Source organism: Ascidiella aspersa, chromosome 3 (assembly GCF_963924565.1).
Source record: "Ascidiella aspersa chromosome 3, kaAscAspe10.2, whole genome shotgun sequence".
Lineage (NCBI taxonomy): Eukaryota > Metazoa > Chordata > Ascidiacea > Phlebobranchia > Ascidiidae > Ascidiella > Ascidiella aspersa.
The window spans coordinates 30,651,870-30,675,301 of record NC_139449.1 but is presented as its reverse complement, the minus strand read 5'-3'; the positions used below and the strand labels follow the sequence as shown (position 1 = coordinate 30,675,301).

Here is a 23,432-nt window from a genome sequence, read left to right as displayed (position 1 = left end):
TAAACAGCACTTGAAGAACAATTTTAGTCCAACTGATAAAGTTATAAAACTACACTTAACCTCATTTTATAAAATAAACTGAGTTCAGCAACGAAACGGAACTATTATGCGACGCCCTTGGGAAATTGAAACGACGCACAGTTTGAGAACCACTGGCCTACGGTAACTGAAAAAAGGTGGAAAACTTAGGCGGAGGAAAAGATAATGGAACAGATTTGGAGGCATTTTAAATGAGCACACAATTTTTGTCCATTTTCGCGAGCACATTTTTTTGCACTTTGTGCAAAAAATGCTCGCATCCCCGTCTGGGAAAAATAAGTTACGTTAAACCTAAAAAGTATCGGTCAATAAATATATAGTTTAAATATTAATTCTACCCTAACTCGTATTTAATAAAGTTTTATAATGTAATGAAAAACAAGCAGTTTAATAATAAAACCACTGAACAATAAAAAACAAAATATTTTTTTATTTTATCTTGAAATTTCTATAATAAAAACGGTTTATGTTCGGTTACGGTTCGGGAAAATTAGCTTAAAATCGGTTCCTAAAGATACTTTAGTGCTCGGTTCGATACCCTGGATAAAAGTAACGTTATCCATACACAATTTGCCGAGTTTTGCATTCATCAACATGGTATATTAAACTTCGAAGATCGATAGCGGGTTATCGGGGTTAATCATCCAAGTCTCCGTTTAGCTTTTGATTTTCTGTTTTTAAAAGTTTAGTTAGGCAAAGTGGGTGGTACTAAATACCGAATGGTACCGAATGGTACCGAATGGTACCGAATGGTACCGAATGGTTCCGAATGGCACCGAAGGGCACCGAAGGGCACCGAAGGGCACCGAATGGCACCGAATGGCACCGAATGGTACCGAATGGTACCGAATGGTACCGAATGGCACCGAATGGCACCGAATGGTACCACATGGGATCGAATGCTAACGAATGCCAACCAAACTAAACGTCTGTTTTACTCCTAAATCTGATTTAATTTTACACTGAAGCATATCTTGTCGCATGAGAGTATTTTAAAACGTATGAGGCCTAAGAAGGGTTGCAATGAACATGGTACCGAATGAAACCGAATGGTACCGTATTGAACCCAATAGAACCCATTGTAACTCGTAATAGAAACACTAAATATCGAATGGTACCGAATGGTAACGAATGGTACCGAATGGTACCGAATGGAACCGAATGGTACCGTATTGAACCCAATAGAACCCATTGTAACTCGTAATAGAACACTAAATACCGAATGGTAACGAATGGCACCGAACGGAACCCAATAGGTACCAATAGAACCGAACGGAACCCAATAGAACCCATTGTAACTCGTAATAGAAACACTAAATACCGAATGGTACCGAATGGTACCGAATGGTACCGAATGGAACCGAATGGTACCGCCTGGTACCCAATAGAACCCATTGTACGTTTAGTTTGGTTGGCATTCGTTAGCATTCGATCCCATGTGGTTCCATTCGGTGCCATTCGGTTCCATTCGGTACCATTCGGTATTTAGTGTTTTTATTACGAGTTACAATGGGTTCTATTGGGTTCAATACGGTACCATTCGGTTCCATTCGGTACCATTCGGTACCATTCGTTACCATTCGGTACCATTCGATATTTAGTGTTTCTATTACGAGTTACAATGGGTTCTATTGGGTTCAATACGGTACCATTCGGTTCCATTCGGTACCATTCGGTATTGAGTGATTCTCCTATGAGTTGTATTGGGTTCCATTGGATTCCATTGGGTTCCACTCGTTACCATTCGATACCATTCGGTACCATTCGGTATTTAGTACGGTAATTCTCCTACGAGTTTCATTGGTGCGAACGAGCTACATTGGTCCTATTGGAATGTTTTGGGCTCCATTGGAGTCCATTCGGTATTTCGTGTTACAATGGGTTTCATTCGGTACCATGTTCATTGCAACCCTCCTTAGGTCTCATACGTTTCAAAATACTCTCATGCGACAAGATATGCTTCAGTGTAAAATTAAATCAGATTTAGGAGTAAAACAGACGTTTAGTTTGGTTGGCATTCGTTAGCATTCGATCCCATGTGGTACCATTCGGTGCCATTCGGTACCATTCGGTACCATTCGGTACCATTCGGTACCATTCGGTATTTAGTACCACCCCTGAAATGAATATCGTAGACACTCATTAAGAACGTCGAATAACATTGTGCTAAACGTCCATTAGAATGGTGTGAGAAGGCTACAGATGGCATTTGTTTAAAACTTTTATAGTTGTAAATTTTCCCTTTCTTTAATCAGCTAATGAACAAACGGAAATGTTTGGATCGGCGGCATGTGATCCATAACGAGAGTCAGTAGAGCGCATCGGTGTATGTAAGAAGTTTAAGATGAAGCTACTTAATAGCAAGAGTTGTGTCAGAACTAATCGTTTTCTAATTGTAATAACATCCTTTTTTATATATTTTAGCTTTTGTGGTCACTTTTAATTACGATAAACTTTTATTTCAGTTACGTGTTCATGATGTTAAGCCTTATATATATTTATGTGTTATAAATATACCTAAACTATTCAATGAAATGCTCAAAGTCCAACATAGCTTAACAAAAAATAAAGGTAAGTTTAGGGCGCTCGTCTAGAATCCTACCACAACGAACATTATTTGGGTTATGGTGCCGGTTAGCGTTTGGGTTTGGGTGAGTCCAGTAATAGTGTGAAACAATATTACTTGACCTACCCACACCCAAACACTAACCGACACCCTAACCCACATATTGTGCATTGCTTAATAATTATTTCAACGTTGTGGTAGGATTCTAGACCAGCGCCAAGTTTAGCTTTTGTTTGGCAAGTTTAAGGAGCTGGTCTACAATTCTACCACATTTTCGTCCAGGGTTATTTTTGCTAATATTATTTGGGTTAGGGTCAGTTTGGGTTTGGGTGGGTGAAAAGCTAAGAGTCCTAAATTTAACATACCTTTTCTTGTAGATGCTGGACTTATTATTTATAGGGTGCGAGTAATTGGTGCATCATTAACAGCTGCATGAAATTTCTTTCAGTTTTCAAGCCGTAAACTTCCACTTTGAAAAGAAACATGGGGGAAAGAAACAAGAGAATTTTAATGGAATTATTGCAGATTCCTGGCAATGATATCTGTGCAGATTGCTCCCTAGAAAGTAAGCCAACTTGAGTTCAATTTTATGTTACTTACATTTTTTTAGTTACATTGCAATGCATAACCCTATGCTGTGTAAAAATCATTTTGTTTTTATTTCATTAAGCTGGTAGTAATCTCACTTGTACATATTTTCAACACCTGTATAAAATGATTGCTTGATACCTCCATAAATTAATTGCTGGCTTTTTTCACATTTCCATAGTAGATAGTTTGGTGTGTGCTGCATGTGATTAGGTTTTTTTAGGGTTGGGCATTTGACCGGTCAAATAAAATCCGGTCAATTGACCGGTCAAATACTCGTCAAATAGGTCAAATATTGGTCAAATACTATACACACAATCAAAAAGCAATTAAAGTTAAAAATAAACCTTGATTTTAACTTTAAATAAATATATGAACATTTTGGTTTAAGTACAATAGTTTGCAAAACAAAAACAATTATTTTTTGATTATCAATAAGAATTTTTGCAAAACAATGCCCATCTTGCAAGCAATACTATAGCAGTATTGTAGTAACTTTTACCATTACTACAACCACGAAGTAAAGCCAACAAGTTTATTAACAAAATTTTACAACAAATAAATGCATCAGTAAAAAAGATTGTGGTATACCCAGTGGTGGGAAACATTTTTATTGTTAGCAGTTTCTATCGCAAAAGTCACATTTTAAACGGTCCTGTTACAAAAAGTCTTATTTTTAGGCAGTAAATAGATAATTTTTATATATACGACAGAACTTCGTTTTATGAAGACAACGTCTTCTTTTCCTATCACATTCTTATAAACCAAACTATCTAACAACCTATTCTTGAGATTAAAGTAGTTGCAAAAACTGGGTGCAACCCCAGGTTCCAGCAAATGGTGCGAACTAGCTGAATCCCATCACTGCTATATAACAGCCACATTGAAAAGCAGCGTTTTTTACTTGTACTTATGACGTAGCAATTCAATTTTCAGACAAACAATCACAAAACAAAACAAAATAATTATAAAAAATTAACACAATGTATAACTTTTACTTGAAAATTGATGAAATAATAATAATATTATTACTATTTTTGTTAATTTTGGGATCTAAGCCTGCTCCAACATTGCTAGTTGTTGATCTCTTCTCCATATCGTAAGATTCAAGCAAAACCACAAAGGTTGTAAAAGAGATCCAAAAAATTTTTTACTTGAGAACTTAACCATTGTACATTATGAAAAAAACAAACACGTGAGCTACTTGGATCTCAAAATTCGGTGTATCAGATAAGATGCAAAAATCTGTTGACAGTAACCAGTAATGCTGCTAACCGGTTCGCTGATCTCATAAAATTTCGTGGGACGGTTCTACAGAACCGGTGCGAACCGGCTGAATCCCACCACTGGAACTAGTGTTTTCTTTTATGACAAACGCGATTCATGATATATGTGTACTTATTCTAAACAAAATAAATCTACTTTGCTATTACAAACACTTTGTGATTACCACAGAACCTGTGTTTGCATCAGGTAAACCCTACAATTTTATATTTGAATTCTTTAAAAAAGTTACAATCAAGAATATTTAAAACTCAAATCACAAAACAACTCTTAAAAAATTTACAACATTTAAATCCAATATAAGTATTTGACCGGTTAAATAAAGTGTGGTCAATTGACCGGTCAAATACGGTCAATTGACTGGTCAATTGACAGGCTTGCCAACCCTAGGTTTTTTTGTTTTCAAATTTAAATCCAATTTCAATTGCCACTTTGAAACAAAAGTGATTTCTGGCATAAAGCAAATTTTGTCACCCACAATGGCATATATATTTTAAATTTTATTATTTTGACAACTGCTTGAGGTGTGAAGTGCAATTTACGTTTTGTATACTTGTATGTATGCCTATGCATAGAATATTTGGTGTTGTTCATGAAAAAATATATTTATTATTTGTTTCATTGCTTGTAGCTTCCTGCTGATCAAACAGGCAATTGTGTTACTTTGGCTTGCATGTGCCTAGATTTTATAAAAGGTAAAAGATTTATAAATTTATTGTAATTTGTATACTCTATATATTTAAAGATATTGATAGCAGAACCATAATTTTGTTAAGTTTATTTATTTTGTGTTTCTTATACCTTGTTTCAGCCAACAAAGAACAAACAAGATGCACAGTTATAAAGTGACTTTTATAGTTAAAACAATAAATTTAGCAGGCGTTGCTAAAACAAATCCAGTTTGACTAAACTTACCAGCAGTTAATAATTAGTTATTTTATAAATAATGTTGCATCTTGTTTTTTTGCACTTTTATCCTTCTCATCTGTTTCTAACCATAATGATCTTTCACAATTATCATCTAGCAAGATTATATGGAAATAGTGTGTGGTGTGCTAACAGTAAATTAGTAAGTTAATAGAGCCCTTGCAAAATCACCCCAAAAGTGCTGCTATTTCATATTGGCATTTTCTTTATGTTTAAAAATGCACTGGAACCTACGTTTTGTATTTTTATTTATTTATATATATTGTGTTTCAACTTGCTAGAACCAGAATGGGCTTCAAGCAATATTGGAGTTTTCATTTGTGTCAGTTGTTCTGGAATCCACCGCATGCTGGGAACACACATTAGCCGGGTGAAATCCTGTAGACTCGACCAATGGGCAGATGATGCAGTACAGGTTAGGTCATGGAATCTGTTATTTATTTCAATGCATTTATGTTTCAAAAGGGTATGTGTGTTTATGTGTGGCTCTCTGTTTATTGTAACTGGTAATTCCAGTAAAAAGTTCTGTGGATAAGTCATTTCATGACTTTTGGGTTAACCAAATGACTAAAGTTTTAAAATAAATATTTAATTTTTTGTTAACAAAATCTTATCCTAACTGAAAAAAGAACTCACGAAACACAATGCCAAATACAAAATAAAAACATAGTAAAATAAATGCATGGCATTTAAGTTTTCTCTTTAATGTCATTAAAATTATTGTTCTAATCATCCATCTAAAAAACATTAAGCAAGGTGAGTTGTAGTAATAACCCTGCCAGTTATTGTAATATTGCATTAGTTAATCCTATTAAAATTATTAAAGGCTCGGGTTATACGAGTTGCACAGACCATTAATGCCTTCTAATAAACTGACCACAAGACCATTAATCAAAATAATGTTGATTCAGTCTAACAGGATCTTGACGACAAGACCTTATGAGTAGACTGTCAGTCAATTGAACAGGGTAGTAATGTGGTCTGTGTGTCCTTTTTTGTTTAAAATTATCACTTGTCACTCTTTTTTCCAAAATTTATTTGGTATTTACCTTTTTAGAACATGGCTGATAATGGAAACAAAAAAGTGAATGCCATCCTTGAAAAACACATTCCTATTTATTACAAGAAACCAACTCCCACCGATCCACAGTAAGTTGTCTATAAATTTACGAATACTTTTTATTGTTTTTAGGTGGCATCTAGGGTGATGCAGTTATGCTCCAGGGTTGGAATTTTGCACTTGTCAATGCGAGTACAATGCGCTACAGGCGAGTGCCTTTAGGAGAAAAATTAGTTGTTGTCAGACTGAAGGTTAAATATTTTGTTAAACAGCGAACATTTCACGCTTTACAACTACAACAAGGCATCGGAAAGCACATAGCACATTATGAAATATCCTATGCCTTCAGTATTGTGTTGTTGAGGTGGTCTTGAAAGTAGGTATAGAAATTGTTTATTTTGCAAGCATTCAATTCCTATAATAAATCTCTTACAGGAAAAATCTATTAAATGAATAAGATGCTTGTAAAACTAACTATTTCGCCAAATTTCTTTTTCAGCAAAATGGTGAGATTTTCCTATTAATTACTCAGTAAGTGTAGAACTTAAATGTTACGAGTGATTTCATTGGTCTTTATTTCAAGAATTTAAATAAATGCACCAATTTTCTGTTTCACAACTCCTAATACAAACCAAAATAAGCAGCCATTAATTGGTAAAAAAATAGACTAAGTAAGGAAATCTGCCATGAGAAACATGTGGATGGCGAGTGTTATTTCGTTCCCTGGCGAATGCAAATTTGAATTCATTGCCAACCCTTTGTTCAATATTTTTTATGCCCATCTCTATATATACTTTTCATTATTATCAAATGCATTGTTTATATATTTTTTCCATTTAAGGGTAAAAGCGGCCTTATTGATCATATCAGGCAATTTAAAAAAAATATTTTCTGTCACTAAAACAAGGCTCAGTGAAACAGAGGCTCCCATGTGCAAAATGACACTTCTACCTGTTTATTAAAATTCACTGTTGTAAAATATTGATAGAGCTTTACAACTCAATACTGAACTTGCTCTATCCGTGTGTGTTGGATTCCCAAACTGCTCAATAAGGCAGTTTACACATACTGGTTTTCACATACTGTTTTTTAGCATACTGTGACACATACTGTGACACATACTGTTTTTTTAGCATACTGAGTAATTTATTCTAGCACTCACAGTTTACCACTCTCAGGGCACAGAACTTAATTTTGGTGTTTGTTCAGGGTGCACAAAGAACATTTCATTCACGCCAAGTACGAACGCAAAGAGTTCGAACTGGCCGGCGGCACGGCGCACTACGAGACCGGCAGCAAAACAGGGATGCTGTGGAAACGGGGAAAGGAGGACAAGCAATTCAAACCAAGGCGCTTCGTCCTAGACGCCAATGAGGGGACGGTGAAATACTTTGTTAAGCAAGATGTAAGAGAAAAAATTTAACTGTTTGTCTATAGCAATTTTTGTTGCCATGTGAGCTGTTCATAGTATAGTATCACTTATTTTTTTAACCATGTCAAAATCAAAATTGCAGTAGATAAACGACTTTTTGTCATGGGTGTAGTAATGTGTAACATACTTTACAGAGTCTACTATACTAATGTATAAACAATTCTTGTTGATACTTAAATTTCAAATTTTAATTTTTTTTCTACTAGCTATATTTATTCCATGAAATTTATAATTTGTACTATCGATTTTTTAAGCATATTCTCTAACAAACTCTTATAAATTTATGTTGTTAGGGAATTTATTTTAAATAATGCTTTTTTATAGCTTGGATCTTAACTTCTTTAAACTAAATTATTTGCAGGCGAAAGAACCTAAGCAAACTATTGCGTTGTCATCACTAAGTGTGTCGCTGGCGCCAGATAAAATAAGTCATCCCAATGGACTTCAATTTGCATTCATGACGGATAATTTAACAAGACAAATCTACCTTTACACAGAAGAGGGAAAGGTAAGATTTTCTCATAGTATATTATTCTTTAATTTTCTAAAACTTGAAATAATTTAACAAAGGGAATTTTACTAAAACAATCTATTTTTAAGATTTTATGTTGTGTTATTTCTTTGGTGTGAAAAAATTGGCCACAAACTTCAAAAAATTATAGTGGATTTTAGCAGAACGTATACAATTCCAGTCTGTGTTCTTTATCAAACAAGTACTACTAGCTAGGAATACACATAAAAAACGTGTTCAAATAAATACTTTTCATATCAGTTCCGGCTTATTCCCCATAATTACTTAGCCATTAATAGCAAAACTTGAAATAAATATTAATATTACTGATTGCTGTATTGACTTATGTTTTGTTTGACTATCGTCACGAGTATCTGAGAATAACATGTTTAAACAAACTTGAAAATGTGCCTTTTTAAAAGCAGTAGTTGGTACACACAATGAAACATGTGCAGAAAGTGAAACTAAATTCAATTTTCACTGGAACTTGCTGTTAACTGTTTCAAACTCATAGGATTTCTCTTACTATCCTGTAATGCATGTTTTTAGGTTTTTTTGTTTTAAATTAAATAAATTGGATGTTGGTGAAATATATTTATATTTGATGTTGATATTGATTTCTACTTTCCAATTTTATTGATTTTGTAAAAAAGATTTTTTTATTTGGTTGCTGTTTATTTGGCTGTGGTAAAGCAAAATAAAACTTTAACTTTTTGAGAGCGTTGTGTGTACAAGCTCTGAAACTGCCCATTTCCATGCCAGTAGTCTTATGCTGGCTATGTTGCATAAACTGTGATGAGTAATGGAGCCAATACATATTGTTGTTGTGATGTCAGGCTTCTCACATTGCCACGTAACTAAGCAAATTCTGTTATGCGCGGCACGCGCTGACTATCTGTATTGCCTACCTTGTGCTTAGGCTCAATTTCCCTTTGTGTCAGCAGTTTGTGATTGATATGTTGAGCCTTAAGTTTGGGTTTCATGTTAAGCAAATGATTTAAAGGTGGATTGCCTAAAGGGCATAAAAACATGGGGACTAAAAAAAATAAATAAATGGCATGAATTGTTGTTACAATCCTTAGTTGTGTTTTGTTTATTGAATGACGCCACACAGACAATATATACAGGGTTGGTTATACAAGTTCTACTTGTTTGTTATACAAGTACTACAATAAAATTAATTTGAATGGGTTGGTTTTTAAATTTATGTGTTATCTACATTATGGTACTTAAACCTGCACTATGAGGACATAACTTTAAAGAGAAACTAGATTTCAAACAGACTACTAAAACAAAACATGTAACAACCTTTCTCTTTTGATTTGAGAACCAAAAATGTCATGACCATAGTATGCACTCAGTCATATTTAAAGTGGTTTTGTTAGTATATTTTCTTTACATCACCGTGCTTGAGTTGCACTTGTTAATATATATGTGTTTAGCATAACTCACTGATACATAGCTGAATCTTTTTTACATTTAAAGTTCACCAACTCACCCACACAAAGAAAATACTTTGCTGTTACAGTACTTACAGCAAACACTTTTCATAAATAGTAAGACTAGATAATTTTTTTGTGGCCTAAAAATGGAAGGAGCTCTATTCTAAGTTATGATGCACAATAAGCAGCTATGTAAATTTACTACTTTCAAAGTAAAAATGTTTGAGGTTTACTGTGAACTCACTGTACGGTTACACTTAGATCAAATTGCTAAACCTGGCCGACTTACCTAAAAAGCGATGCGAAAATTGACGAAAATAAATATTTGTCCTAATGTTCGCGACAAATTTGTTTTTGCAGCTCTGCTAAATTTTTTACTATAAATAGTTTAACCAGAAGTAACAAATTTGAGCTAAAATGTGCAATGACTCAGTCTGACTACTTTGATGTTTTACAAATTGCTTCTAAGCCCTTATATAGGCCAAATCCAATCTTGTTACACAACATCCAACTTTAACATTCTACTTACTAACAAAGTACATCCCTTGTCAAAACTGTATTTATTGAAGCAAAAAAATTATATTTTTAGGATGCTGTGGACTGGTATGTTACCCTCCGATGTGCCGCTATACAAATTATTCGAAAAACTAGTCCTCACATTGGAGATAAAGAGGTTTGATGTACAACTTTTACTGCTGACAAACAACTAAAAAAAGTTTTAATTTCTGCTTGCATTTCCTATTTTATTTAGATTTATGTGTCGAATTGGGGCTTATCATATTTGTGAAAATCCATGTTTCACATGGCATAGATTTACCAAAACTGGGCGTCAAGAAACCACATTAATACCGATTGTTTATAAGTTGTTTGTATATCCATTCAAATTACGCTTTTATATAATGAATGCATATGGAATTGTTCTACTTATGAGAGGCACTTTTTGATTAACACCTAATTTTTTAGTCACTGTAGTTAAAATATTGAGATTTGTTAAAGGAGGTCTGTAATCCTTGATTTTTGCATGTCAAGATATAATACAAGATTAAAATATAAGCAAAAGATATCCATATAAGCTTGTATCCCCCTTTATTTGTAATAAAAAAATAATCTGCTTATCATGTGTAAAGTCCTAACATTAATTTACATCTGCTTTAAGGTTTTGGAAAGATTAGACAGCCACCAAGTAAAGGAGGGATGGATGTTAAAAACAGGACCCAAGGTAAGTTGCTGACAGCGATTTATTTGACGACTCATACAAGATTTTGATTGGTTTCCTTATTTGGTAGGTTTACCAATATTTGAGAAGTAACAGGTCATTTTTGATGCAATATTTTAAGGTTAAAAAATGTGCTCTTTTTTTACATTAAGGGGTATTAGGGAATATCAACTGCGAACACAACTGTGTGTTTAATTGGTGTTTTATTTGCAAAGCTTAACAGACAGCTGATTTGAAAGTGATAATTGGTATGCCACCACCCATTTGCAAGTTTATGCGAAATTGCCAAGTCACTTTACACTCTTAGTGATACACATAGTCCGAATTAACTAATTTGCAAGTTAATTGTCACTTTTTTTCTAAGAAGGATTTTTTTCTTGTAAATACGCAGGATATAAATTAGGTTTAATTGCTTTTGGGTTTTACTGCTTTCAAGTGCTTCAACCGTAAAACATAACAAGAATGTTTTATGTGGAACAGCTAACATTGCTGTATTGTTTATTGTTTAATGCTAGGCTGTTATAAATAAGTAACCTTTGTCAAATTCATATCCCATTTCATTTCGTTTGTATATGGTGTATTGGCCTCCAAAAAAACAACTGGATAACCTTTACTTGGTTTTGTGAACACCCATCAACAATATGACTTATCATAGAACCAATGTTATTATGACTATTCTTTTATATTTTTTTAACAATACGAAAAAGATCTTGGCAGTACAATTACACAGTCTTGGTAGTCTAGTGTGCATGATTATCGCTGGCCAGTATAGCTTTTGAAGGGCCAAATCATATGTGCATGTGTATTACGTATTCATGCCTATAAATGTTTGGTATAAAAACAGATAAAGTTACACTTGGTTTAATTGATTTTCCTTAATGTAAAATGATTCCACACAGTTACAATTGCATTTAATTTGTGTTCATTTTTTATCTTGCTTGCGAAACTTCCAAAAGGCCTTTCGTGTACGCCTCCCAGTAACCAGGTGTTATATTTGCAGCTGACGGAAACGTACAGGAAAAGATGGTTCACTTTAGAGAAGAGAAAACTCCTGTACTTTGTCAACCCACTGGTAAGCTAGATGCTATAATTTGTCATCACCACGCCTTGGGTTTCATTGTTGTGACACACATTCAAAAGCAGTTCAGGTTAACTTTGGCTACACAATACTGCTCAGTTCCTTTTCCACAAATGACTACATAGTGTTTTTGTATTTTGGATAAAAGATAATTGTTTATTTGAAAAGTCTACTTGTGTAACTTGTGTTGTTTTTTGTAATGGGAATTTACTGTATAGAATTACCTAATGTGTTTTAAACCCTTTTTTATTTTTTTATATCACCATAGAACAGGGGTTCTTAGACTTAAACCCTGGTGTTTGGGTTGAATTGATGCGCAAGCTCGAATCCAGCCATAATACTGTTTTCGTTAAAGAACATCCGAGGTTTAAAATAAGATTTCAATTAAGCCGCCCCTAAAAACTAGTTTCGTGCCCCAAGGGGTTCCGGACCCCAGTTTAAGACTCCCTGTCATAGAATGTACTTTAGAAGTGTCTTGCAGATACTTGGCTTATATTTGGTACAAACTTTTATTGTTAACTTAATTATAACAATCAATAAAAAAAACAAAAAAACAATGATAATCCTACATTGCCCTAGTACGCATGTAGGCCATGTGACGTACAAAGGATTACAACTTTTCCCATATATTTTGCTCAGTCAAGGAAACAGCCTTACTTTTTGGAGTTAAGGGTTGCAATTTTTAAAACCATTTTTATAAAAAAAATGTTGTTAAAAACCACGTTTGTTTTTAAGCACAGGTAAAGTCATTTGAAAATGGTCGTTCAGCATTGCACAATATGTCTGCTTTCATACAAAGATTAGTCCACAATATTTTTTTGACTTTTTCACAATCATGAGTTTCAACGGCCTATATAATAATTTTCACACTAACTTGGGTGTTAACTGAAGATGATACAAGTTCGTTTTAAAACGATTTTAATCAAGACGTCAATGATGTCGATCTTTTTGGCTTAAAAATCTATTATCAAGCTTCATTACAGATCCTTGCATAGTGTACCCAATATATTGGTATCGATTATGGTATAGCATTCAAACATGGGTGTTAATTGCACAACTTCTCGATATGGCACAAATAACTGAGCTTGGACCAACAACAGTCGCCCATCGAAACTTAACCGAACAAACGAATTCAACTAAAAAAATACAAGTAAAAAACTAAAAAAGTAACTGTTCCCAATTACTTCCCGCTTGTCGCCAGGACGCGTACCCGCGCGGCGAAATCTACCTCGGCAGTAGAACGGAAGGTTTCTTGGTGCGAGATGGCCTTCCCGCCGGACAAAACGAACAAGGGTTCGGCATCACCATCACCACTCCACAGAGGTAAGCTTGCTTGTTGCATAAACGCAAACGTGGTCGCAATGTCCCTGTTCGCAGAGTTTCGAACGCGCCTGTATTTGAAACAGATTTTTAGCTCACGGAAAACGTAAAGTCATAACCAGTGTTGTAATATTACTTAAGTTCGTAGATAAATGTGCAAAAATAACGAATTTAGTCCCGGTCCAAGTCATTGGCATAGCAAGTTAATTCAAATAATTTGCGTTAAAACATCAACTATTGAACTTTGTATGCTCGTCTTATTCTGAGATGTTATTTTATTAGCAACAACAAAAACGTAACATAAAGCGAGCAAACTGTTTTACAAGCAGGATCGGGTAGAAAAACTATCCAAATTTTACCAAGATACATTAGATAAAAACACTAGAGTCTCAAGAATTTCGCAAGTAAAAGTTTTAAAACATTCCATTGATTTAATTCAGTACAACACTGGTTATTACTGATAATGGACATTATTTTGTGTTAAGGGATTTTTACGAATATACCCCGTAATTACTTTAATTTACAAAGATCCAACATGGGTTCAGTTTTGCATGCAATCGTACCCCAAACACTAACCCTTAAAACCACAAGAATAAGCATGGACTTTTGCGAATTATGGATGTTAACAAGGCTGTTGTAAAGCGATCCTTATTTTAGTTTAACGCTATTCTTATTTTTGCTAAACTCTACCATTAATAACTAACATTTTTCCTAAGGTTAGCAGGCTATAGGTCGATTTGGAGTTGCCTGGTTGAAGCTTGCATAATCGGCGAAGGTTAAAAATAGAATCAATAGGCACTTTGCCCTTCCTGTTCAGTTATTATACCGAGCCAATTCACGACCGCTTTAGTGCGTCTGCTTATATCTTGGTAACCCAAGCTAACCGCTTAATCTCGCTAATACTAAAGATTCGAGTTGGGCTTTTTGGCCTAGATGTTTGTTTTTTGTGCTTGAAAGGCATTCAATGTAATTCAAAAGTAACGTTACTGATTACCTTGACCTACAGATTTGCCAAGAAGGTAAAAGTTATGCATACAATCTACAAATGTTGTAAATAGGTAATTTGATATGGCTTAAGTCCCAGTCAAGTCATTTTGTAAATAACTTAAGTCTAAGTCAAATCTCAGTTATCAGTTGCCTAAGTCAAGTCCCACTTATATTTGATTAGAGCAAGTCAAGTCAAAGTTATAAAAAAAAAATTAAAGTAATACATATTAATAACCTCCTCCGTTATGAGCAATAGCTCTTAAACTAAAAAATAATCAAACGCAACTTATAGAAGTAAATTTAAAAAAAACAGTGACTTGAGTACATGATTAAAGTCACCATCTTCAGACATGGGCACAGCAAATGTTTTCTCTGGCGGGCGTTAATATCATAAAAAAACTAACCTAGTCCTTGGACTTTATTTTTTATCAACAGGTTTCGTTGGTCTTTTGTTCACTTATTTTCTATATGTTGTTTAATTGATTGTTTGATACAAGGCCGTTTTTGTTGTGCTGTAATATGTGTGTGCATTGTATACTCACCTTGCAGAAATGTGCAATATCGCAAATCGCTGATTCGCAAAAATAACAAAACGTTTCATTTATTTCTTTTCGGTATGCCTTGCAATCGTTACACGTTCGAATTGCTCTGTAACTTAACGTGTCTTCAGTTTACCGTGAATGCGTCCAATGTATATGTCTCGCTTGTGTTGTGACGTTAACCGTTGTTTTGTATACTAACGCACTAACTTGCGGACGGCATTCTGTCCGCCCGCGCACTGTCTATAGTTTTACGTTGTGCCGGTGAATTTCGTTTCGTTTGCCGTTCTTTGTTGTACCAAATTACGCTCGCAAGGTTTTGCGCAAATTTGGTGTTTTTTGTTGCTTTTGAAACGGCGTTGTTTCGGCAATGTTCAACCGGTGACTGTTTTTGTTGGTATTTGCGCCAAAACGCATGCGCGTGAATGTTTATACGATCAGTGCCTCATCACCCGCCAGTTATTTTTGTGATCGCTTTGTAACTAACTCGCGCGCAATCGTACAACGCGAATGCCTTGCGAATAACCTGTTCCGCTCTTTTCTTTTTTTCTTTGATTCTGTCCTTTTTTGAAACTGCGCCCATTTAAGAGTAGGTGGAAGCCGTAAAAAGATAAGTTAATGACTGGCCGATTGAAAATTTGAAATCTATGTTTCGGTGTGGTAAAAAAATGGGAAAGTACATTTATTGACACCCAATTTTGATTAATCGACGTAGACTCGCCAGGTTAACAAGCGAACGCAAGTTAAGTGTTCGCGAACCATAATTTAAATTTGCCCTTAAACTATATTTGGAATAAAAGGTTTCAAGGATATAACCGCCGACTTTAATTGAAAACAGCCATTGCCTTTGAAAAAGTGGTGTACATAAAATAGGATTCACCCCGCTTTAAAAAACTAATAACAACCATCTAACAACGTTAAAGACCGTGCTAAATTATCTGTACCAAAAAAATAGTTTTAAACTTTTTGATGAGGTTTAGCCACGTCAATCAACTGCTAGAGCAGTTTTTAAATCCCCAACTCTTACGCAGCAAGCAAAGACTTAAAAGATTAATAAATCATTGCTAACGTAATTTCTACCGAAGGTTGGCAGTCTAATCCAGTTTTCCACCTAAACTGTGGAATTATTAATGAGAAACACCTAACTTGGCACAGCAACGAAGGTCGATCTGTCGAATGTCAAGCGATTTGAATTTTTTCATTTATTAAGCGCGGTGCAGTATTTGTTAAATATTATGGGTTTCGGTTTTGATATCCTCCATTACTGCTTCCCCGAGATAAGTTATCGTGTCATTTATCGAGTACATAACGCGCGGTATAGTTGTTATGTAAAGAGAAAATTATTGTTTAAGTGCTATAGGCAGGGAAAATTTAGTTGTTTTTACTTACGTTTAAAACGATTTAAAACTATTTAGAAAAAAAAATGTTCATAATACGCCATGTTTATACTGGTGCAAATTGTAGTAAAATCTGACATATTAAGAACTTAACAGTGATTCCAGCCCTCGTTTATCATTCCTTTGTCACTGTCAACTGCTACCTCTCACAACTCTGCCAATTTTCTGCGGTCCCCTGTTCGATTCCCGTCGAAGCACCGGTTTCTCCTCCCTACATGACATATCTGGTGGTACTTAACCGCAGAAAAAAAGTAATCACTCCCAAAGTAAAAGTGCGCGAAACAGATAAAGAAAGGAGCTTATATATTCGCAAAGTATTCGAAGAACAGAATAGTAAGCCAAACACTTTTTTCCACAATCGTTAACCTCCCAACCACATCGCACAATTAAAGACGCGGAAAAGCGCGCAGCCCACACACCGCCAAATTCCCGCAGTCCCGAGTTCAAGTCCCACTAAAGCGCCACCTTCTCCAACCAAAATGATAACAACGCGTTGCAAAACCCCAAAGAACGATACCACGCCTAAATCAAAAACATCTGGTGGTTTGCGAATCCCTGATTGGCTTCCACCCACACTATCCCGTTTCGTGTCGATCTTCCGCAACTAACCGCAGCGCGTTCTTCGCTCTCGACAGGGACTACCTGCTCTGCTGCGAGGACAAGGAGGAGCAGAAGTCGTGGATCGGAGAGATCAAGAGCATCATGTCGCGCCCACTCAACTCCCAGGAGACCGCAGGTGACTCTAGCCTCGGCGCAGCCGCCGCCGCCAGGCCTAAGGCAAAGAAAAAATCCAGCCGGATTTCGTGGTTCAGTGACGATTAAGGACCCGAAAACGAGACGAACTTTTTAGCGCACCGAGGCGCCATTGACTTTTAAAAAGATCCCACCCCTGTTAGGTCCGCCGAAAAAAAATTTTTTTTCGACTTTAAAGTGAAAATGATCTTACAGTGCGCTCCTAACTGGATTTTGTGGCAAAATTGGGGCTAATATTTACGTGCTTGTGAAGCTTTTTGGACTTTAGTTTTGATACTTTTCGAATGCAGCCTTGACATGCCTTAGCTGTGTTCTCGAACAAATCGTTTTTTTGCTTTGTTGCTGAACTAATTTCCGTTGCAATATGTCCACGTAATGATAACCGTGTTGCAAAGTGTTTTGTAGTGTATATTCCGTAAATCTAAAACGAAAATCTTTTCAAACGCACTTTTCCACTTTTAGTGTTACTTGAAAAAAACTAGTGCAATTATTGTAAAACTGAGCGGGAATCTTACATCCCTCTTTACGTATACTTTTCCAATTTTTTTTCGCGAAAAACGCAAAAAAACGTTTGAACAAACGAGCAAACTGCTGACCCGTGATTTCGCCACCAGACTTGGCCGACTACAAGCTTACCTACCAGCAGCGACGCAAGTCGACGATACGGAACAATATCGCTCCGACCTTGTCCGTGTTGAAGTGACCGCTGCTCCGCGTTTTCCGCCCGAATCCGTCTTCCGCCTTTTTCCCTGCTCGATCCGCAATGTTCTCCGTCGAATATCGTCTTCCTACAAAACTCCCGGGTTTGCTCTGCTGTGTTCGGTTCGAATTTCTTGTTTCTCGTTTGCTGCCTTTTTGTTGCCCGCGCCCTGAGGCATGTATACTAACTAGTTAATGCAGGAATTTCACTGTTCGTTTGTTTTATTTTTAATTGACGATATGACGATCATAAAAGAGAACATGTAGTCACAATTTTTAGATTTTTTACGTACTTTTTGCACAATTCCACGTGCTTTGAACAAACGTAGTTAGCCCCAATTTCACATAATAATTAGTTATATAGAATGAGCACTTCATGACAGCATATAGCAAGGTATTTGTGTGAATTTCTGTGTTCACATTTGTTTCGGTTTTCGTTTAATGGCGTACTCGACGATTTGCGTATGCGTACTTTTTGTTTCGTTAATCTTCTTATTTGGCCCGAATATCTTCACTGCTGGTAATTTACTAATGGCCAGGCCACAGAGCAGAGTGAATAAAATCCCTTGTTGTCCAAACAGTTTAGAATCTGACCATTTTCTTGCGTGGTTTATTTTTAACATAAAAAACTTTGTTTTACGATTGTAGCTTGCCCTTTGTCTTGGTCGTTCCTGTAAAAAGAAACAACGGTTTGCACGACAAGCCTACCTCGACTAACCATAATAGGGGGACTAACATACTTTAACGTTTTAGCTACATCTCGAGTAACCATGACGGCACTAATTAGTTTAACGTTTTAGCAACCAATCCGTGCTTTTCTAAGGTACGTTAGGTATTTCGCAGCACGCTTTATATATCTCAAGCCCATAAAATTACACGCTTTAGAAATTATTGGCCCCAAATTTTTTACTACCTGAAAGATTTTCCGCTCTGTTTTTAATATTTTACTACATTTTAGAGGTAGTGTCACTGCTGGACTTTGGGTAAATTACTCAAGGTGTAAGCTCTGTGGTCTTCCGCTCACTCGCACTGTGTTTTAACGTAGACCCGCACTGTATGTTGTGTCAGTATTCTGCGGTCGTGCAATATATACCCTTAAGCCCCCTTACAAGGCCTTAATTTGCCCTGGCTCCTGTTTCCTTTTCGTTTGGACAAAGTTTTTATTTTTCAGTAAGCGGTCGGTTGTGTTATGGTGAAATTCTGAAAAAAATTAAGACTGTTCGTTTTCTGAATTGTCAAAAATATCTTTCAAATGCAAAAGCGTTTACTAGCTCGAATAGAGATACGAGTTTGTGAAGTAAGGATTTGTAAACTCAATTTTACCTTTAACACAAATAAGTAGATGGATCTGCAACAAAACATAAATAGCCAACCAAAAACACTTTTGAGAACTTGTAATAAAAATTATGAAGCCAATAAATCAAATACTTCAAATATTTGACTCTCTCTAGTTCTGCATTGTGGAAAATATTTATATTTTGTGCTTTACTGTTTTTTCAGCGCTGTGTTATTGTTCGATCAATCTCTTATACTCAGACAAAAACATGTAAGTTTTAATTGTTTTACCTTGAGTAATCTCATGTTGTGTAGCACATCTTTCTGCTGTTGTATTGAAAGGAACCCTCACGATTCGCCAGGGTTTCATTTATAGTTTCTGTTATTTCGGGATCAAAATATAATCGCCGCCTTTGATTTTGCTTAGTGAAGACATTTATTGAGTGTAATAACTTGTGTAAAAACGCTATTCCTAAAAATGTGGTCCGAGATTCAAGGTATGAACCCCTCTTTCACATTTTTAAAATCTTATTATTGAAGTTTTTAATTAGTCAAGTTTTTAGTGATTTCGCATTTTTTTCTGACCTTTTTTAAAAGGTGTGAATATCACGTAGGTCACATACAGCGGTGCTTAGCCTACTGTAGCATATCTGTCGAATAATAAGAAGTTCTCAAATAAGTTTAAACGGCGTTGGATAATTAGCTATAAACTTTATTAGTTATGCGGAATTCAAAAATTTAATTTGGATCCAAAATAATTGCAAAAGTCTTGGGTTGCGCGAACGACTAAGTGGTAAGCAAATTTGGAGGTAGCTGCATCATATTATTCATGTTCCAAAAGAGGTCAAACAAATCCGGTTCCTGGAAATTAAATCCTGTTCGTACCAATAGAGTAATAGTTATAACGTCAGTCTGTAAAACTAAAATGCCCGACCTATTCGGCTGTTACGTTTGCAATTATAGTTTAAGTTGAATAGAATGTAGTGAACCAACTGTATAAGTGCAAATTGCTAGTCGCCAAGTTGGTGAAAGGCGTTTGCAGATCGATCAGATCACACTAACTAGCCTATACTATACGTAGAACAAGGTTATCCGACATTAAAAAGCTTTTTTCGTGGAAAATCTTTGAAATTTTTTAACTAATTTACTAATATGAAATATCAATCTCCCGTTAATGTAGTCCAGCAAATGGCCGGCGAACTGTGAACGTCTTATTATTCAATGGACCGCGAGCTATTCGTTGTACTGTATTTTAAACTTGGGTGTTAAAAATAGTTTTTATCAGCTCATTGTTGTTGGCTTACAGGGTAACAAGGCCATGGATTCCCACAGACTATATTTTAGCCAAGTTTAGCTATGTAAATACATGTTATTTTCACGCTTTGCACGAAACCACCCCTAAGTTTATGATAAATGGGGTTTTTATGGTATAATGAAATACAAGCCTACTGCAGTAAATTAATATTGTGAACAGACCATAGAGTACTTACAGTTCCTCTATATCTATAATCTCTATTTCATAGAGATCAGTGCTCTATAAACAGCATTGCGCCAAAAATTTTCTAGGGGAATCACCACGTGGGACTTTGGAAGAATTTTTGTATGCTGCTTTGTTGTAAAAATCCCAAGTTGTTTTCAGTGTTATATTTCTCTTGTATTAGCGTTTAGTTCCTGGTAAACCAAGGGAGCTTATGCATTCAAATAGGCAGTATCCTTTTAATTATATCCCCTCAAAAAGATTAATTGGTTATGTCATAGGACAAAGTACCTATCCTTACATAATAAATTAAACCAGCAGCCCAATATTATTGTCTATGTCATCATATATCATTGATTGGTTCTGGTCTACAATCCTACCACTTTTTTTTAACAATAATGAAAGGTAATCTAAATTAAAAATCCAAGGGACAAAAAATATGTATTGATAGCTATGCTATAAACCCCCATGCGGAAATTGTTTTATGCCCACCTGGGTTTAGGCTTTTCCCAGGGAAGCAATCAAACAATTAATTATTAAATCAACGCCATTATTTAGGTTGTTGTGTGGGTTAGCATTTCAGTCCGATATTAATATATGTATTCTCCCAGTTTGCAATTTTACCTTTCACGCCTGGTTTCATAATAAATAAAAGTGATAAGAATAGTTTCTATACATCAGTGCCTAATTTTGTATTGTTTAAATAACATAAATAGTTATTATTAGACATGTGATTCTAGCAGTAAGCTTGAATAAAAGTAGACTGTTTCACAAATAGTTATTATTAGACATGTAATTCTAGCAGTAAGCTTGAATAAAAGTAGACTGGTTGGGTAATTTCTTCACAAAACAAAACCAATAAAATCGGTGCTTATTCCAAAGTGAGTCATATTTTTAAAAACATTTTTACATATATGGCACAAATAAATACCAGAAGAACGTCTTTCAGTATATATATGGTTTTTTCGTAACAGAACATTTAGTGTTGAAATTTGGTGCAATAAGTGGATGGCAAATTTGGATTCAGTGGCACTATTGGGTATGACTATTTTCCATGGAAGAACAGAAATGCAAGATGCCAGACTTAACAATAAAGGTTAAAAATTAAGAAATTTTTATCTTTTTTATTTTAATAACCAAAATTATATAGCTTGATCGAAGGACTGGTTCTTAAAGTGAAACTGATTTCTACTGCTGCTGATCTCAGTATTAGTGTGACAATGACAACACCTTTTTTAGGCAAAGCAATACTTACGTTTGGCAATAAAGACATACTTCACTATATTGGTACTTTCTATTAACTTTGTCTATATGGCTGGCTCCCAATGAGAACATGACTTGCACCGCTGAGTCTACTTATATTTGAGCAGTACTTATGTTTGAGCAATAGAGACATATATGAGGATTAATAGCATTATAAAATTTAACTCTTTTACTACTATCATTTACTTAGTATTAACTATGCCTATCCTAATATTTAACCCAAACTGTTTTGCAGGAACACAATGTTTCATCACCCCAAAAGAATACAAACAGCACAGGAATACGTCTTTTTGTATATTTGTATGATATTTTATTGTGGCAAGAACAATACTACGCTGGATTAGTATTTGTTATTATTACCACTTTTTGTTTGTAAGTTATAGAGTGTTTAAACAAGGAAACAAGTTGAATAAGAGAAATATCTAGAAAAAAATAAAATTTAGTTAAATATTTGATCATTTGATAGGTTAGTTAACCTGACATACATAACAAATTATTCAGCTAGATCATACAACTAATTCGTTTGTAGATTACTATGAATAATATTAATTTAATGTTGCCAGTGACATAGTTATTGCCATGTGTCCTTGTGATAAATTTTATTTTTATTTTAGGTGTTTGTACATTATCGATTTGCCAGTTGTAACTTTGCTTGCTATGTTATGTGGTATTTATTTTTTTGTAAAGTTGCTTGTTGAGGTTTTGCCAGAAATTTCGTTGGAAAAAAGGTGAGAACATAAATATGAATGATTGCAGCAAATATTAAAATTTTGCTAACGTCACATTTAAAAAATATATGTTGATCCATTATGATTCTTTTAAATCAAAATAATATCCCTTTGTTTACTATGCTTGCTTTGTAGGAGCACAATTCATGAAGAATATGAGTATGCATGCGAAAATCTAAAGGAATGTTTTCAAATCATCCTTCAGTCTGTGGAAACATTTCAAGATTATCAACAATTAAATCCCGGCTTATTCCATCTTGTCATGCTAGGAGCTAGTTTATTGGTTGCTTGGCTTGGAATGAAGTTGCCCAGTATTTTCTTTGTTTATATTATTGGTAAGTCGTGTGTTTAAATATCTAAGTTTGTCTATTTTGAAAATTTAAGCAGTTAGGGGAGGCCTAGAGCTTCCAAAGGTCAGAATGTTTGAACTTTAAAGTTATAAAAAAAGAGGAAAATAGGCCACGTCAAATTACCAATAAAATGATTTTGTTTTATATTAAACAGTTCGTACCCTCATATGCTGTTGTTAGATTTTAAACCAACATCTGTTCTTGTATTTTACTCCTGTTAATACTTCTTTATTCAAATCATTGGATAAGCAAAAACCTGGAATTTAATTTTATAGATCCTATTAAAACTACTATGCATTTACAAGTGATATTTAACATTTTAATATTATTATTTAGTGCTTCTGTTGCTTGCTTTACCTGGACTGATTCATAATGGCAAACTACAAAGCGTTGGCAACTTGGATAAATGTTAATAATCTACTGTTTCATAACCATTATGCTTTCTTATATTGAATTTGAAAATTACAAAAAAACTAAAAAAAAATGTTTAATCAAGTCTAT

General features: G+C 34.9%; 2 protein-coding genes across 2 annotated transcripts; both read left to right on the top strand.

The window, feature by feature from the left end:
- The first annotated feature begins 3,088 nt into the window (after positions 1-3,088).
- LOC146161553 (arf-GAP with dual PH domain-containing protein 1-like) lies at positions 3,089-19,530 on the top strand. The gene is made up of 11 exons (XM_083384119.1): positions 3,089-3,170; positions 5,686-5,819; positions 6,462-6,553; positions 7,674-7,869; positions 8,258-8,404; positions 10,439-10,522; positions 11,006-11,068; positions 12,066-12,137; positions 13,345-13,466; positions 17,022-17,122; positions 17,754-19,530. The coding sequence occupies exons 1-11, from the start codon at positions 3,089-3,091 to the stop codon at positions 17,840-17,842; spliced, it is 1,182 nt and encodes a 393-aa protein (XP_083240245.1). The 3' UTR covers positions 17,843-19,530.
- A 1,238-nt stretch (positions 19,531-20,768) lies between these two features.
- Positions 20,769-23,424, top strand: LOC146161552 (ADP-ribosylation factor-like protein 6-interacting protein 1). Its single transcript, XM_083383456.1, has 5 exons — positions 20,769-21,686; positions 22,089-22,225; positions 22,468-22,581; positions 22,717-22,916; positions 23,268-23,424. Exons 1-5 carry the CDS (start codon positions 21,645-21,647, stop codon positions 23,342-23,344), a joined length of 570 nt encoding a protein of 189 aa, XP_083239582.1. The 5' UTR covers positions 20,769-21,644; the 3' UTR covers positions 23,345-23,424.
- The last annotated feature ends 8 nt before the right edge of the window (positions 23,425-23,432 follow it).